The sequence below is a fragment of the Bos indicus x Bos taurus genome, chromosome 15, assembly GCF_003369695.1.
Source record: "Bos indicus x Bos taurus breed Angus x Brahman F1 hybrid chromosome 15, Bos_hybrid_MaternalHap_v2.0, whole genome shotgun sequence".
NCBI lineage: Eukaryota > Metazoa > Chordata > Mammalia > Artiodactyla > Bovidae > Bos > Bos indicus x Bos taurus.
Genome location: NC_040090.1, coordinates 29,685,411 through 29,701,860, shown reverse-complemented (window position 1 = coordinate 29,701,860; position 16,450 = coordinate 29,685,411). Strand labels below are relative to the sequence as shown.

Sequence of the window (16,450 nt, the reverse complement as noted above, 5' to 3'; positions counted from 1 at the left end):
TTCCCCATTGTGGATTGTCTTTTTATTCTCCTGATAGTGTCATTTGATGCACAAAAGTTGAAAATACTTTTTTTTAAATGGGAGATACAGAGAGACTGTGCCAATTAGCAGGTGAGGTGATAGGTGGAAAATATTCTTCAAGAGGAAATTTGGCATAGGCAAAAGGAATAAAGAGATAGGGCTGGCTTCTAGGGCCAGGAAGAATACCTACGGCTGTATTGTGAGCAAGAGTGCAGGTCCTGGACACCGCATGCTACTAGTAAGAGAAAATGACTTAGCTCTCATTGTTATGGATGAACAAACTATTGCATGGCTTAAAATTAAAAGAATTGCAATGGTTTGCCTGTACAGGTTTGCTAAGGAATACTTCTTGCCTAACCATAAGCTCAAGGAAAGGTATGCTCTAGTTTCAGGACATGAAGAAGGCCTAGACACTAGTGGTAAATTTCCTGCATGGCTGGTATTGACACATTGGTAGTGGCAATGTATTTTCAGGCAAAAGAATTGAGATGGTAGGAGTTTCAGACGTTTTCCTTGAAGAGGATTTCTAAGTTACTACTCCAGCAAAAAGGGCTAGGCTGATTCATATCTATGTGTCAGCCATCCTGGGGGCATTTAGAAATATTAGAAGCTCTACAAGGGGAAAAAACTGAATTTCTTTCTAGTCAAATATTTAAGTCTCTGAGAATCAAAATTGTTTGAATTAGTGGAAATGTGAACACAAATCTTGTGAAATTTGGGAGTCACAGCTTAAAAATTGAAAAGCCCAATCCATTTAGTTGGTGAATTAAGGAAAGAAAATCATTATTTTGTTACAATGGAAGAATACCTAGGACTGTATTTTAAAAATTATTGTTCTAACTATTTGGCTCTCTGAATTGTCCAATTTTACCTCTATTGTTATTGGTGTTTGTGAGAAAATAAAGTTCACTATCAATCAGGGTTTTGCAGAATTATTTGGATTCCAGGGACATGCCATTTTGGTGATGGCTGTCTTGACATCCTTGTTCCTCAGGGTGTAGATGAGAGGGTTGAGGACAGGTGTGAGAATAGCGTACACCACGTTGCCCACGATGTGGAAGTCGAGGGGCAGGTCAGCCCTGTAGGCCACATAGGCTATGGCAATGGATGAGTAGTAGGTGCCAACCACCAGGAGGTGGGAGCTGCAGGTGGAGAAGGCTTTGGAGCGTCCTTCTCGAGAGCCGATGTGAAGCACTGAGGCCAGGATGTGGGCATAGGAGAGAAGCACCAGGAGAAGAGGCAGGAAGGACACCACCATGGCGATGCAGAAGCCCATGAGGGTCTGGGGGCTGGTGTCAGAGCAGGAGGCCTGGACCACAGCTAAGTGGTCACAGAAGCAGTGGTAGATGTAAACAGTGCTGTCAAAAGCCAAGTGGGAGGTCTGCACCACTGCTGGGATGGGCAGAAGGAGGGCGGTGAGCCAGGCACTGGCTGCCAGGGCAGCATTGGTCTGCGGGGTCATGAGCACAGGGTAATGCAGTGGGCAGCAGATAGCCACATAGCGGCCATAGGCCATGGCCACCTGGATGAAGGCTTCAGAGCAGGAGAAGCTGTGGAAGAGGTACATCTGCAGGAAGCAGGCAGAGAAGCTGAGGTAGCGATCCCCACGCAAGAATAAGGACAGCATCTTGGGGACAGTGGTTGTGGTGAAGAGGATGTCCAGGGCTGAGAGGTTGATCAGGAAGAAGTACATGGGCTTGTGAAGGCTGGGCTCTATCACCACGGCCACCAGGATCAGGGCATTTCCCACCAGGATGAGTAGGTAGAGGAGGAGAAAGATGAAGAAGATAGGAAGGAAGAGGGATTTCGGCAGAGAAGGGATGCCCATAAGGTAGAAGATGGTCCATGACTCCTCTGATTCATTACAGGCTATAGTCTCCATGATGGTTTAAGGTGGATGCCCAGGAAGTGGGCAGTGGGAGCACCTAGAAACCAGAACAATCAGTGATTCTGGAATATGAATTACAGAGTGATCACTGTATAAGGTAACCACATTTATTTACAACCATCACTAGAAGAGAAATGATGGGTTCTGTCTTCATCCTCTCTCAGAATTCCCTTTTTCCTTTTAAAAAAATAATGTGGCAAAATTATCTTTACAATATACCAAACCAAGTGTTACATGCTGAGTATATAACAAGTTGAACAAAACAAAGGTCTCTTACTTAATGGAGCTGAACTTTCAGTGGTAGAGAAAGACATTAAGCAAAGAATCGCATAATTATTTAATTTCAGTTGTGCTAAGTGTTGTGGAAGAACTCTGTTTGTCCCCTTGTCCATGTCCCATATAATCCTTTCAGGGATATCGGGTCTCTTAAACCATGTCCTTGAGCTCCTTTCTCATTTGGCATTGCTTTAAGTTTTTCAAAAAGTGACATCTTTGTCACCACATTGCTAGGGAGGCCTGATTTTTCTGACGTTTACGGCAACGTGCTATCTTCTCATAATTATTGACCAGGAATGGCTCCTTCTCCCTTGTTTGCTTGGTGCAGTGGTTCTGCCTGTCTCTAAGTTGAGTACTCCCTTTTCTGTCTCTGGGTGTGGGGCTCTTTGTCACATTGCAGTGACGGGAGTGATACTGAAAATGCCTTTGGCGAAAAGAGCCATTCCTGATTGAAGTCGGAACTGAGCGGGATTCTCCTGCAACTGGGCAGGAACAGAGAATCCAGGGAGTATATCTGTGTTCCTCTTGAACTTGCCACTCTGCTGGCATGCAGCTCGGCTCAAACTCCTGTTTGGCACACCCACTGTCCACTAGGCTTCTCTGTCCCTGGTCATTGCTTGAGAAGCATTCTAGATGGAGAGGAACCGGAGGTTTGCTTGCAATGGCTGCTCCAAGGCCAAAGAACTGCCCCCCTGCCCCGACCAAGAAGGAATCAGGAGGAAGTGTTTTCATAGATCTAGAGAAGGCAATGGCACCCCACTCCAGTACTCTTGCCTGGAAAATCCCATGGATGGAGGAGCCTGGTGGGCTGCAGTCCATGGGGTCGCTAAGAGTTGGACACGACTAAGCGGCTTCACTTTCACTTTTCACTTTCATGCATTGGAGAAGGAAATGGCAACCTACTCCAGTGTTCTTGCCTGAAGAATCCCAGAAACGGGGAGCCTGGTGGGCTGCCATCTATGGGGTCTCACAGAGTCGGACACGACTGAAGCGACTTAGCAGCAGTAGCAGCAGCAGGGGGATTCAATTAAGAGAAATACTGATTTGCCATCTACTTAATACTCGCCCCTTGGGCTAAACAATCTCTGTTCCCATTGCAAGCAAGTCCATGTTGCTCCTGATGATTCTGTGAGCAGGGCCCCACGCTTTTCCTAGAGTCACCTCTAATTTCTCTCTCTTCTCGAAACACATCTTATGCATAAAACCACCAATGTAAAAGCTGGAAAAAACTTCTAATTTTCAGATCTAACCAGTTTTCCTCCTAAAGGCAAGAGGCTGAGCACAAAAAGGGTGGGAACTTTCCCGGACCCCAGTGGCACTGGAGGCAGAGTCATCCCCAGAACTCAGGTCTTTGATTCCTGGGACAGGACTCTCTCTTCTACTCCCCATGTCTCTTGGGGAATCCAGAAGTTCAGCTTTACAGGGGAGAACATATTAAGACCAAGGTTTTCTGTTTCCCTTTCCACTTTTTCATTGATTATATCAGACAAATTTATAATTCAAGTTTTTATCTTGAGTCGCTATAGGATAAGCACTAAGAACTAGTATCTGGCAATGCAAATCTTCCTTTAAAATAATGTTCCAAAAATCAGACCCCAGGACCTAGCAAAAAAAGTGAAACTGCTTTGCACTGCCATGGACATTTTTGCTCTCAGACAGGCAGTTGTGTCTGCAGTCCTGGATGAGGCAGAGCAGGGGATCTGAGGGGCAGAAAGGTGGAGAGGGGAGGCCAGTGGGGCCCTAAAAGGCCATCAGCTTTGCTATCCCTCTCACTCCGCCTCTGTCCCACTGCTTAGAAGATGAAGGAGGGATGCTGAGACCTCAGTGGAGGGGTGGGACATGGCTTTTTATTGCCAGGTCGTACTGGACCATCCAATAGGCATATTGGGACACCAGCCAAACAGGGACACCAAAAGGACTTTATGAAAGAACTTTGCATTTTATCTTTCAAAGCACCATTCAACTTGCCCATCATAGGGAATATCCAAATTTGGTTGAACTTTCTTACATTTATTTTACAGGTTAGGGCTCTTATTTTGCTTTAGATTACACACTACATCTTAGTGATGCCATCCTGTGCTTTAGGGACTAATGGGTACTCTTTCCCAGGGCACAGAATTTACCCCAGAAGGTCCTCCCTGGTGGGACTGTCTACGAGAGTTACAGTGCAGGTGGGGACAGGGAAGGACAGAAAACCCAGTCACTGAGTGTCCAACCTGATGCTGCACTTGATGGACATCATTTTCTTTTTCATCCAGTTCTTTCAGGGAGTGGTTACACTCCTCAGCAAATGGGAAACCAAGGATTGGAGAAGGACAGGCCCTTGTTCAAGGTCACAACTGGTGAGGGGTGAGAGCAGAGGTAGTTAGGAGGCAGACTGCTGTTAAAGAACTCCACCTTGCAACCAAGAGTCCTGGCTCCTGGACCAGCTGTTACTTGCTTGCTGTGACTCTGGGTCCCTGAGTCTTGGTTTTCTCATCTGTGTAGTGAGAGGTTTAGAGGAGAAGATCTCTAAGGGGTTTCCAATCCAATTGGAATTCAGAACCCTTTCCTGAGTGTCCACTCTGTGTTTGGCAGTCATGTCACATGGTCCACACCCCAAAGCCAGAGAGTGAGGGCTCTCCCACCTCTCCTGTGCACCTGCTACCAGCCAGGGGCTCTACCTTCATCCTATCCTGTGGGCCTTAGTGGTCAAGAGTATGCACTTATGAGTCAGAAAGGACTGGAGTCCCATCCCAGCTCATACCTGCAGTTGTGTGACCTTGGGCAAGTCACTTTTCTCTGTCTGAACTCGTTTCCCTCATTTGTGACCTTCTGGGATTGTTGTGTCCTTGTGGAGAGAATGCGAAGAGAACGTTTAGACAACACTACACAAGAGCCTGGAACAGGTAAGCACTCAGAGTGCCCTCGTGTTTCCAATGGTTACTGCTCCATCAGCCTTGATTTCCTGTGGGAGGAAATGATTTGATAAGGATGTGGTTTGAATCCCACATGTAAGAGTCCTCCTTTGCCTGGACCTGTCAGAACGTGTGGCCCAAGGTCTCACAACCCACATGTGCACAGCCAACCTGGATTCTGGGCTGCTGCCTCTTGTTCACACCCAACCAGTCTCCCTGACCTGGCCCAAGTTCATACATCCTGGCTTCTCTACCCCTGTCTCCTTGCCCCAGCTTTCTCTGCCTGTCTCTGGATGCTCCATCCCTGGTTCTGCTTACCTATTAAGCCGGTCCATACTGGTGTCTCCATGTGAAGACTTGTTAGAGGCTGAGCCATGACCTATTAAACCCTCGGTTCCCTGCTTTCAGGTAGGCCTCCTGGGCTTATTTTCTTCAAGATGGTGCTCCCTTGAGGACCCATCATCCCTCAGGAATAAACTCCCTGGCATCACCTAGAGTATACATGAAGAGTGAGGTAGGATTTGTCCCTAGGCTTTACTGGTAATGATGAGGACATTATTAACAGCTCTCAGGGGCCTCAAACTTTATGCCAATGGTGTAACCTTCATTCTCATTATGAGTCTGACTGATATTCATGAATGGGTCATCTTGTGTATCTGATTCTACCTATTTTTTCTGGTTTTAGAGAGTTTTTTCACCATGAGTTCCCTTTGGTAAATTGTCACATGGACCAAAAATATCTTTACAGTTTGAGGCCTTTCTCAGAAGTCTTTTGCCTTAAATCTCTCCAGATCTTCTCTTCACCAAACCTGTTACTTTGCTCTAAGTTACTTCATATCCCAGCAAAGATGTAGCCATTGCTCATAAACTTGTATAGATCCAAACCTCTTTCCATTTTACCTCCCAGGTGAGATGAACTACCAGGTAAAAGATAAGAGGCCATGGCAAAGGTTCTGCCCACTGACAGGATTTATCTTCCTGTTGATCCTTCAGGGCCTTCCTGAATGGGCTGTAATGTAGCAGCAGTCCATGTTTGAGTAGTCTCAGCATATTGTGAAGAACTGTTTGTGAATCAAGCCTGATTTCTTTCTTCTTGGGAGAGTTGATCATAGGGAATTTCCCATGAGGCCCTATGTCAGAGCTGATGGGAAGGTCTCAATATTGCAAGATGGTGCATCTTGGAAGTCTGAGCCACCCACTCATACAAATGTGCCTTCAAGATCTGCTTGAGCTAATATAATATTTATTACCTGACTTCCCACTTGACAGTGGGATGTTTTTGTACATATCCAATTTTACGTTTTGTTTGTTCAAATTAATACCCAGTTTGTAAGGGTCAGCTTGGGACCCACATTCCTTTAGTGTTTCTCGTCGGGCTTTCAGCTGCACTAGGGCTAGGAACTGTTTCTCAAAAGGAGAATAGTTATCAGCAGAAAAAAAAAAAAAACAAACCATATAGTTCACTCTAAAATCCTAGGTTCTGCACTGTGTTTCTCCTACCAATAGTGCAAAAACTCAAAAATCAAAGAGGACGTCTAAGTATTGCCTATGACAGACTGCCTTCTTTGGAACTAAACCTCATGCCAAAAACAACCATAAAAGCTGGATAAAATATGTAAAACAATTGTTTGAAGGCTTCAGAGACCTTGGAGGACTGTGATCCTTGAGAATAGGAAAGTTCATGAAGTAATTTCTACATGATCCCAGATTTTTACCTGAGGGCATCTCCCAATTTGCAGGACTGGAGAATAGAGCTCAATTAGAAAAATAAAGTCCTAATAAACTGAGGCAATGCAAGCTGGAATTTGGATTACCAAAAGGGCTAGAAATTAAAAGGCAAAATACTGGGGAGGATAGTACTGCAGGGAAGGAACTTCAAAATCTGTACAAATTCCCTTCAAGTCAGGGACCAACTCCTCAGGTGTGCATGTATAAGGAAAGACTTTGAGAAACCAGAAGAAGACAGCAGCTGGGAGGTTACAGAGCCACAGAAAGATTTTAGCAGCCACATGATGCTGGTGAGGCAGAGGTTGGAATCAAGCCCTATTCAAGTAGATGGGCCTGAGGAAGTGCTCCAGAATTTAAGAAGTCTCAAGGGAAATTAAAAACACATTCTGAGTTGAAAAGAAAAAAAAGAGAAGTACAATATTTCAAAATTGTAGGGAATTATGAAAGCAGTAGCTAGAGGGAAATTTATAGAGTTTAATACTTATATTGGAAAAGAATAAAAGGCTCATATCAACAATCTAATCTTTCACTTTAAGAAACTAGAAAAAGAATATAAAATTAAACCCAAAGTACTTAAAAGAAAGAAAATTATAAATATTATAGCAAGAATCAATACAACTGAAAACAGAAAAACAGCTGAGCAAAATCAATAAAACTAAAGGCTGGTTTTTTTTTTATTGGAGTATAATTGCTTTACAATGTTGTATTAGTTTCTGCTCTACCACAAAGTGAATCAGCTATATTTATACATATATCACCTCCCTCTTGAGCCTCCCTCCCACACCTCCATCCCACTCCTCTAGGTCATCACAGAGCACTGAGTTCCCTGAGCTTCCCTCTAGCTATTTCATGATGGACATTTAGGTTTAAAATCTGATTCTTTGAAAAGTTGATAAAATTGATACATCTATAGCCAGACTGACCAAGAAGAAGAATTGAAGACACAAATTAGCAACATTCAGAATGAAAGAAGAGACATCACAGACTTTAAAAGGATCATGAAAGACTACTACAAACATACAAATTCTATGATGTGGATGAAATGGACAAATTCCTCGAGAGGCACAAACTACCAAACCCATTCAAGAATAAATAGATAATTTTCAAACTTCTGTATCTTGGACTTCCCTGGTGGTGCGGTGGATAAGAATCCGCCTGAGAAGGCGGGGAACATGATTCTATCCCTGGTCTGGGAAGATTCCACATGCCTTGAACAATTAAGCCTGAGTGCCTAGAGCCTGTGCTCTGCAACAAGAGAAACCAGCACAGCGAGAAACCCATGCTCCACAATTAGAGAAAGCCCATGCAAAGCAACAAAGATTCAGCCAAAAATAAATAAATACAAAAACTCCACACTTCTATATCTAGTAAAGAAATTGATTTTGTAGAAAAAAATTTCCTAAAAGGAAATTCCAGACACAGGTCGTTTCATGGGAAAATACTACTAAATATTTAAGGAAAAAATAATACCAATTCTACATAATGTTTTCCAGATTATAGAAGAGGAGAGAGAACTTTCCAACTCATTTTAAAAGGCCAGCCAATATTAACCTAATATCAAACTAGGCAAAGACATTAATAGAAAACTGCAGATCAGTATCCCTCATGCAGAAATCCCAAACAAAATATTTTTAAAAAATCACTTTCATTTTTCACTTTCACGCATTGGAGAAGGAAATGGCAACCCACTCCAGTGTTCTTGCCTGGAGAATCCCAGGGACAGGGGAGCCTGGTGGGCTGCCGTCTATGGGATCGAATAGAGTTGGACATGACTGAAGCGACTTAGCAGCAGCAATATTTATAGAGGACGATATATCATAACCAAGAGGAGTTCATTCCAGGAATAAAGAATCTGTTCAACATTCAAAACCAATCAATGAAAAGCCCACCATATTAACAGACTAACCAAAAAGTGCACTTAAATATAACCCAACAAGATATGTGGGGCTTCCCTCATAGCTCAGTTGGTAAAGAATCTGCCTGCAGTGCAAGAGATCCTGGTTTGATCCCTAGATAGGGAAGATCCCCTGGAGAAGGGAACGGCTACCCCTTCAGTATTCTGGCCTAGAGAATTCCATGAACTGTATAGTCCATGGGATCGCAAAGAGTGGGACACAATTGAGCAACTTTCACTTTCTTTCTTCCACAAAATATGTGCACAATTCATAGGCTAAAAACTACAAAACACTGATGAATAAAATCAAAGAAAATCTAGATAATGAAGAGCTATCCATGTTGTTAAATTGGAAAATTCAATATTGGTAAAATGTCAAGTATCCCAAATTTAATACACAGATTCAGATTCAGCACAATCCCAATCAAAACCCAGAAAGATAGTTCCAAAATTTATATCAAAAAGCAAAGAAACTAAAGTAGTCAAAACAATGCTAAAAGAGAAAAACAAAGATGGGGGATTCACACTACCCAATTTCAACACTTAAGTATAAAGTTATGGTAATCAGGATGATGTGGTATTGGTAAAAGGACAGATAAATGTACCAATGGAACAGAAGAGAGAGCCCAGAAATAGACACAACTATAGTTCAGTATTTGACAAAAGTTCAAAGACAATTTAATGATGAAGAATAGGCTTTAAAAAATGGTGCTGGAACAACTGGATGTCTATACAAAAAATAAAATAATATATAATACTAAGAGTGGGCTCTATGGACTCTGAGTGATAATGTGTTATATAGATTCATGTTAGTTTCTTAGTTTTGATAAATGCAGAATGGTTACATAAGATGTTAAAATTAGAGGAAGCTGGATGAAAGGTTAACTAGAAGCTCTATATTATCTTTGTAACTTTTTGTAAGTATAAAATAATTTCAAAATGAAATATTTTAAATGATTATAGAATGATTTAATTTCAATCTAATCTCTTAAGTAAAACTGTAACATATTTTTTAAAAGACTTCTCAATGTAATTTAAACTGTTATGATTTTTCTTATTTTTAAATTATATCCCTCTTAAGATGTATAGTCAAAGCACTGTTTTGATGACTCTTAGACAGTAATTTTCCTAATGATCATGCCATTAATTTGATAGACATCTAAGGTCAAGTGTTTCTGTTTATTTTAAAAAGGAGGGAATTGTGTTTTTTCTTTTTTATTTCTTTTAATTATATAAAAATTATATATACATCTAAAGACAGATTGTACATTTGTCTTGTTTCTGTTCCTGTCCCCTCCACTCTGTTCCCTCTCTCTCCTTGTAGGTAACCATCTTTATTAATTCAGAGGTTTCATCCTTCTGTGTGCATGTGTGCAAAGTCACTCCAGTCATGTCCAACTCTGTGTGACCCTATGGACCATAGCCCTCCAGGCTCCCCTGTCCATGGGATTCGCTAGGTAAGAATACTGCAGTGGGTTATCATGCCCATCTCCAGGGGATCTTCCCAACCCAGGGTCTCCAGCATTCCAGGCAGATTCTTTACCATTTGAGCCACCAGGGAAGTCCATTAGCATATCCTAGATCAGTATACAGCTTTATCATTTCCTTTTTATAGATGCATTATACTTAAAAAAATTTTTTTTCAACCTGTTCCCTAATGATGAATGAGTAGCCTAATGAATTATTGCCAATGTATCTTTGAGATTGATTCCTAGAAATGAGATTTCTGGGTCAAAGGGTAAATGCATGTATACTTTTGGTGGGTATCACAGTAATGCTCTATCAATTTGCATTCTCACAAGTAATTTACAAGAGTTCTGATTTTCTACATGCATATTGCCAAAATATTGTTTTGCTAATCTGATTATGTGGAAAATGGCATTTCAGTGTAGTTTTAAATTTTTTTATTTACTATTTACATTTATTTTTGGCCGTGCCAGGCTTTCTCTAGTTGTGGTGAGCAGTGAGGAGATACTCTCTAGTTGCAGTGCAGAAATTTCTTATTGCAGTGGCTTTCTTGTTACGGAGCATGGACTCTAGAACTCAGGGGTTCAGTAGTTGCAGCACATGGACTCAGTAGTTGTGGCGCATGGGTTTAGTTGCCCTGCAGTATGTGAGATCTTCCCAGACCAGTGTTCAAACCCGTGTCCCCTGCACTGGCAGGCAGATTCCTAACCACTGGACCACTAGGGAAATTCACATGGTAGTTTTAATTTGTATTCTTTTTATATAGTATTTTAATACAGTAGACTAAATACTTTTTCATTGTTTAAGATCAGATCAGATCAGTCGCTCAGTCGTGTCCGACTCTTTGCGACCCCATGAATCGCAGCACGCCAGGCCTCCTTGTCCATCACCAACTCCCGGAGTTCACTCAGACTCACGTCCATCGAGTCAGTGATGCCATCCAGCCATCTCATCCTCTGTCATCCCCTTCTCCTCTTGCCCCCAATCCCTCCCAGCATCAGAGTCTTTTCCAATGAGTCAACTCTTCGCATGAAGTGGCCAAAGTACTGGAGTTTCAGCTTTAGCATCATTCCTTCCAAAGAACACCCAGGGTTGATCTCCCTCAGAATGGACTGGTTGGATCTCCTTGCAGTCCAAGGGACTCTCAAGAGTCTTCTCCAACACCACAGTTCAAAAGCATCAATTCTTTGGCGCTCAGCTTTCTTCACAGTCCAACTCTCACATCCATACATGACCACAGGAAAAACCATAGCCTTGACTAGATGAACCTTTGTTGGCAAAGTAATGTCTCTGCTTTTCAACATGCTATCTAGGTTGGTCACAACTTTCCTTCCAAGGAGTAAGCGTCTTTTAATTTCATGGCTGCAGTCACCATCTGCAGTGATTTTGGAGCCCCCCAAAATAAAGTCTGACAGTGTTTCCACTGTTTCCCCATCTATTTCCCATGAAGTGATGGGACCGGATGCCATGATCTTCGTTTTCTGAATGTTGAGCTTTAAGCCAACATTTTCACTCTCCACTTTCACTTTCATCAAGAGGCTTTTGAGTTCCTCTTCACTTTCTGCCATAAGGGTGGTGTCATCTGCATATCTGAGGTTATTGATATTTCTCCTGGCAATCTTGATTCCAGCTTGTGTTTCTTCCAGTCCAGCGTTTCTCATGATGTACTCTGCATATAAGTTAAATAAACAGGGTGACAATATACAGCCTTGACGAACTCCTTTTCCTATTTGAAAGCAGCCTGTTGTTCCATGTCCAAGTCTAACTGTTGCTTCCTGATCTGCATACAAATCTCTCAAAAGGCAGATCAGGTGGTCTGGTATTCCCATCTCTTGAAGAATTTTCCACAGTTTATTGTGATCCACACAGTCAAAGGCTTTGGCATAGTCAATAAAGCAGAAATAGATGTTTTTCTGGAACTCTCTTGCTTTTTCCATGATCCAGCAGATGTTGGCAATTTGATCTCTGGTTCCTCTGCCTTTTCTAAAACCAGCTTGAACATCAGGAAGTTCACGGTTCACATATTGCTGAAGCCTGGCTTGGAGAATTTTGAGCGTTACTTAACTAGTGTGTGAGATGAGTGCAATTGTGCGGTAGTTTGAGCATTCTTTGGCATTGCCTTTCTTTGGGATTAGAATGAAAACCGACCTTTTCCAGTCCTGTGGCCACTGCTGAGTTTTCCAGATTTGCTTGCATATTGAGTGCAGCACTTTCACAGCATCATCTTTCAGGATTTGAAATAGCTCAGCTGGAATTCCATCACCTCCACTAGCTTTGTTCATAGTGATGCTTTCTAAGGCCCACTTGACTTCACATTCCAGGATGTCTGGCTCTAGGTCAGTGATCACACCATCGTGATTATCTGGGTCGTGAAGATCTTTTTTGTATAGTTCTTCTGTGTATTCTTGCCATCTCTTCTTAATATCTTCTGCTTCTGTTAGGTCCATACCATTTCTGTCCTTTATTGAGCCCATCTTTGCATGAAATGTTCCCTTGTTATCTCTAATTTTCTTGAAGAGATCTCTAGTCTTTCCCATTCTGTTGTTTTCCTCTATTTCTTTGCACTGATCGCTGAGGAAAGCTTTCTTATCTCTTCTTGCTATTCTTTGGAACTCTGCATTCAGATGTTTATATCTTTCCTTTTCTCCTTTGCTTTTCACTTCTCTGCTTTTCACAGCTATTTGTAAGGCCTCCCCAGACAGCCATTTTGCTTTTTTGCATTTCTTTTCCATGGGGATGGTCTTGATCCCTGTCTCCCGTACAATGTCACGAACCTTATTCCATAGTTCATCAGGCACTCTATCAGATCTAGTCCCTTAAATCTATTTCTCACTTCCACTGTATAATCATAAGGGATTTGATTTAGGTCATACCTGAATGGTCTAGTGGTTTTCCCTACTTTCTTCAATTTAAGTCTGAATTTGGCAATAAGGAGTTCACAGTCTGAGCCACAGTCAGCTCCTGGTCTTGTTTTTGCTGACTGTATAGAGCTTCTCCATCTTTGGCTGCAAATAGTATAATCAGTCTGATTTCGGTGTTGACCATCTGGTGATGTCCATGTATAGAGTCTTCTCTTGTGTTGTTGGAAGAGGGTGTTTGTTATGACCAGTGCATTTTCTTGGCAAAACTCTATTAGTCTTTGCCCTGCTTCATTCCATATTCCCAGGCCAAATTTGCCTGTTACTCCAGGTGTTTCTTGACTTCCTACTTTTGCATTCCAGTCCTTTATGCAAAGAGTCGGACAGGACTGAGCAACTGATCTGATCTGATCTGGTAATGAAAAGGACATCTTTTTTGGGTGTTAGTTCTAAAAGGTCTTGTAGGTCTTCATAGAACCGTTCAACTTCAGCTTCTTCAGCATTACTGGTTGGGGCATAGACTTGGATTACTGTGATATTGAATGGTTTGCCTTGGAAATGAACAGAGATCATTCTGTCGTTTTTGAGATTGCATCCAAGTACTGCATTTCGGACTCTTTTGTTGACCATGATGGCTACTCCATTTCTTCTGAGGGATTCCTGCCTGCAGTAGTAGATATAATGGTCATCTGAGTTAAATTCACCCATTCCAGTCCATTTCAGTTCGCTGATTCCTAGAATGTCGACATTCACTCTTGCCATCTCTTGTTTGATTACTTCCAATTTGCCTTGATTCATGGACCTGACATTCCAGGTTCCTATGCACTATTGCTCTTTACAGCATCAGACCTTGCTTCTATCACCAGTCACATCTACAGCTGGGTATTGTTTTTGCTTTGGCTCCATCCCTTCATTCTTTCTGGAGTTATTTATCCACTGATCTCCAGGAGCATATTGGGCACTTACTGACCTGGGGAGTTTCTCTTTCAGTATCCTATCATTTTGCCTTTTCATACTATTCATGGGGTTCTCAAGGCAAGAATACTGAAGTGGTTTGCCATTCCCTTCTCCAGTGGACCACATTCTGTCATTGTTTAAAGACCACTGCATTTTTCTGGTAACCTATCTTTTCATATATTTTGCCCATTTTTATATTTGTATGTTAGATTTTTCTTCTAAAAATTCAGGAAGTATATAAATATGTTATCACTCAGTCGTGTCCAACTGTTTGTGACCCCGCCACGGACTGTAGCTCACCAGGCTCCTCTGTCCATGGGATTCTCCAGGCAAGAATACTGGAGTGGATTGCCAATTCCTTCTCCAGAACTCTTTATCTATTTTGGATATTTGCCCTTTCCCTGTGATGTAAGTCTTTTGTTTTTTGCCTTTGCTTTTAAAGATTTTTTTGCCATGCAGGTTTTTTTTAAAAAAGAAAAAGCTTCTTATGAAGAAGTGAAATTCTTATACAGTGCAAGATATCATATAAAGATGAACATTATTCCATTGCACTAGGGGGAAAGCCTTGGACCAAAATATGGCAACCACTGTTGAAGTTGACTGCTCAACAGAATTTTCTTTTACCATTCTATATTTACTGATTTATTTACTCAAAAATATTTATTGAGTTCCTAATCTGTGCTGAGGTCTTCCCTGGTGGCTTAGAAGTAAAGAATTCGCCTGCCAATGCAGGAGACGCAGATTCGATCCCTGGGTTGGGAAGATCCCTCGGAGGGGGAAATGGCAACTCACTCCACTATTCTTGCCTGAGAAACCCCATGGACAGAGGAGCCTGGCAGGCTACAGTCCATAGTGTTGCAGAGTCGGACATGACTTAGCAATTAAACAACAACAACAACAATCTGTGCTGGGCACTGTTATTTGGTATCCTGAGAGCAGAATTGAAAAAGTCACTCAGTTGTGTCCGACTCTTTGCGACCCCATGGACTGTAGCCTACCAGGGTCCTCCATCCGTGGGATTCTCCGGGCAAAAGTACTGGAGTGGGGTGCCGTTTCCTTCCCCAGAGAGCAGAATTAGCTGCATCTACAGGTCAAGGGCTCCTATTCCAGCCCGAGTCTTAAGATGTGTGACTTTGGTAATGGCTGCCTTGACATCCTTGTTTCTTAGAGTGTAAATGAGGGGATTGAGGATTGGTGTGAGAATAGCATATGCTACATTGCCCATAATGTGGAAGTCGAGGGGCAGGTCAGCCCTGTAGGCCACATAGGCTATGGCAATGGATGAGTAGTAGGTGCCAACCACCAGGAGGTGGGAGCTGCAGGTGGAGAAGGCTTTGGAGCGTCCTTCTCGGGAGCCGATGCGAAGCACTGAGGCCAGGATGTGGGCATAGGAGAGAAGCACCAGGAGAAGGGGCAGGAAGGACACCACCATGGCGATGCAGAAGCCCATGAGGGTCTGGGGGGTTGTGTCAGAGCAGGAGGCTTGAACTAGAGCCAAATGATCACAAAAGCAGTGGTAGATTCTAGCAATGTTGTCATATGCCATCTGGGAGGTCTTCACTACTGCTGGGATGGGCAGAAGGAGGGCGGTGAGCCAGGCACTGGCTGCCAGGGCAGCATTGGTCTGTGGGGTCATGAGCGCAGTGTAGTGCAGTGGGCGGCAGATAGCCACATAGCGGTCATAGGCCATGGCCACCAGGATGAAGGCTTCAGAGCATGTAAAGCTTTGGAAGAGGTACATCTGCAATAAGCAGGAAGTAAAGCTGAGAAAATGGTCCCCAAACAGGAAAAGGGACAGCATCTTGGGGACAGTGGTTGTGGTGAAGAGGATGTCCAGGGCTGAGAGGTTGATCAGGAAGAAGTACATGGGCTTGTGGAGGCTGGACTCTGCCACCACAGCCACCAGGATCAGGGCATTACCCATGAGGATGAGAAGGTAGAAAAGGAGAAAAATTAAAAACACAGGGAGGAAGAGGGACTCTGGCAGAGAGGGGATGCCCACCAGGTAGAAGACTGGTGAGCCACCCACTGATCCATTACAGGTTGTGGCCTCCATAGTAAGCCAGAGCTGGATTTCTGGGAGATGGGCAGCTGGAACATCTGGACACTGAAATATCTGGAAACAATAGAATCAAAGGATTCTGGAATGAGAAATCTACAATATTTACACTCTAGTCAAAATATAAAGGTAATATTACAACCAGCTCTTGAAGACTTATTAGTAGGTTGCGGTATTAACTCCTACCGTATGAACCCAAAACTTCTACCTCCTTTCTTTTGTCAAACTAATTATTAATTAACTAATAACCTACCAAATGAAAGACTTGCTATGTTCAGCTGACACAGTGATGAAAATGGAGAAAGCAGGCAAAGTCCCTATTTTCTTAGACTTTACATTTTACTAGGATAATCAGATGTAAACAGTTGATTGTTGAATTATGATTGTGAAAAACTCTCTGGAAAG

At 42.6% G+C, this 16,450-nt stretch overlaps 2 protein-coding genes across 2 annotated transcripts; both read right to left on the bottom strand.

The window, feature by feature from the left end:
• Positions 1–937: 937 nt before the first annotated feature.
• LOC113904724 (olfactory receptor 2AT4-like) lies at positions 938–1,903 on the bottom strand. Its single transcript, XM_027561825.1, has one exon. The coding sequence runs from the start codon at positions 1,901–1,903 to the stop codon at positions 938–940; it is 966 nt and encodes a 321-aa protein (XP_027417626.1).
• A 13,167-nt stretch (positions 1,904–15,070) lies between these two features.
• LOC113904889 (olfactory receptor 2AT4) lies at positions 15,071–16,125 on the bottom strand. Its single transcript, XM_027561968.1, has one exon. It carries the CDS (start codon positions 16,040–16,042, stop codon positions 15,071–15,073), a length of 972 nt encoding a protein of 323 aa, XP_027417769.1. The 5' UTR covers positions 16,043–16,125.
• Positions 16,126–16,450: the final 325 nt, after the last annotated feature.

Excerpts from the sequence above, each read along its gene's own strand:
- LOC113904889 (XM_027561968.1), bottom strand. The coding sequence starts at position 16,042 with ATGGAGGCCACAACCTGTAATGGATCAGTGGGTGGCTCACCAGTCTTC.
- LOC113904724 (XM_027561825.1), bottom strand. The coding sequence starts at position 1,903 with ATGGAGACTATAGCCTGTAATGAATCAGAGGAGTCATGGACCATCTTC.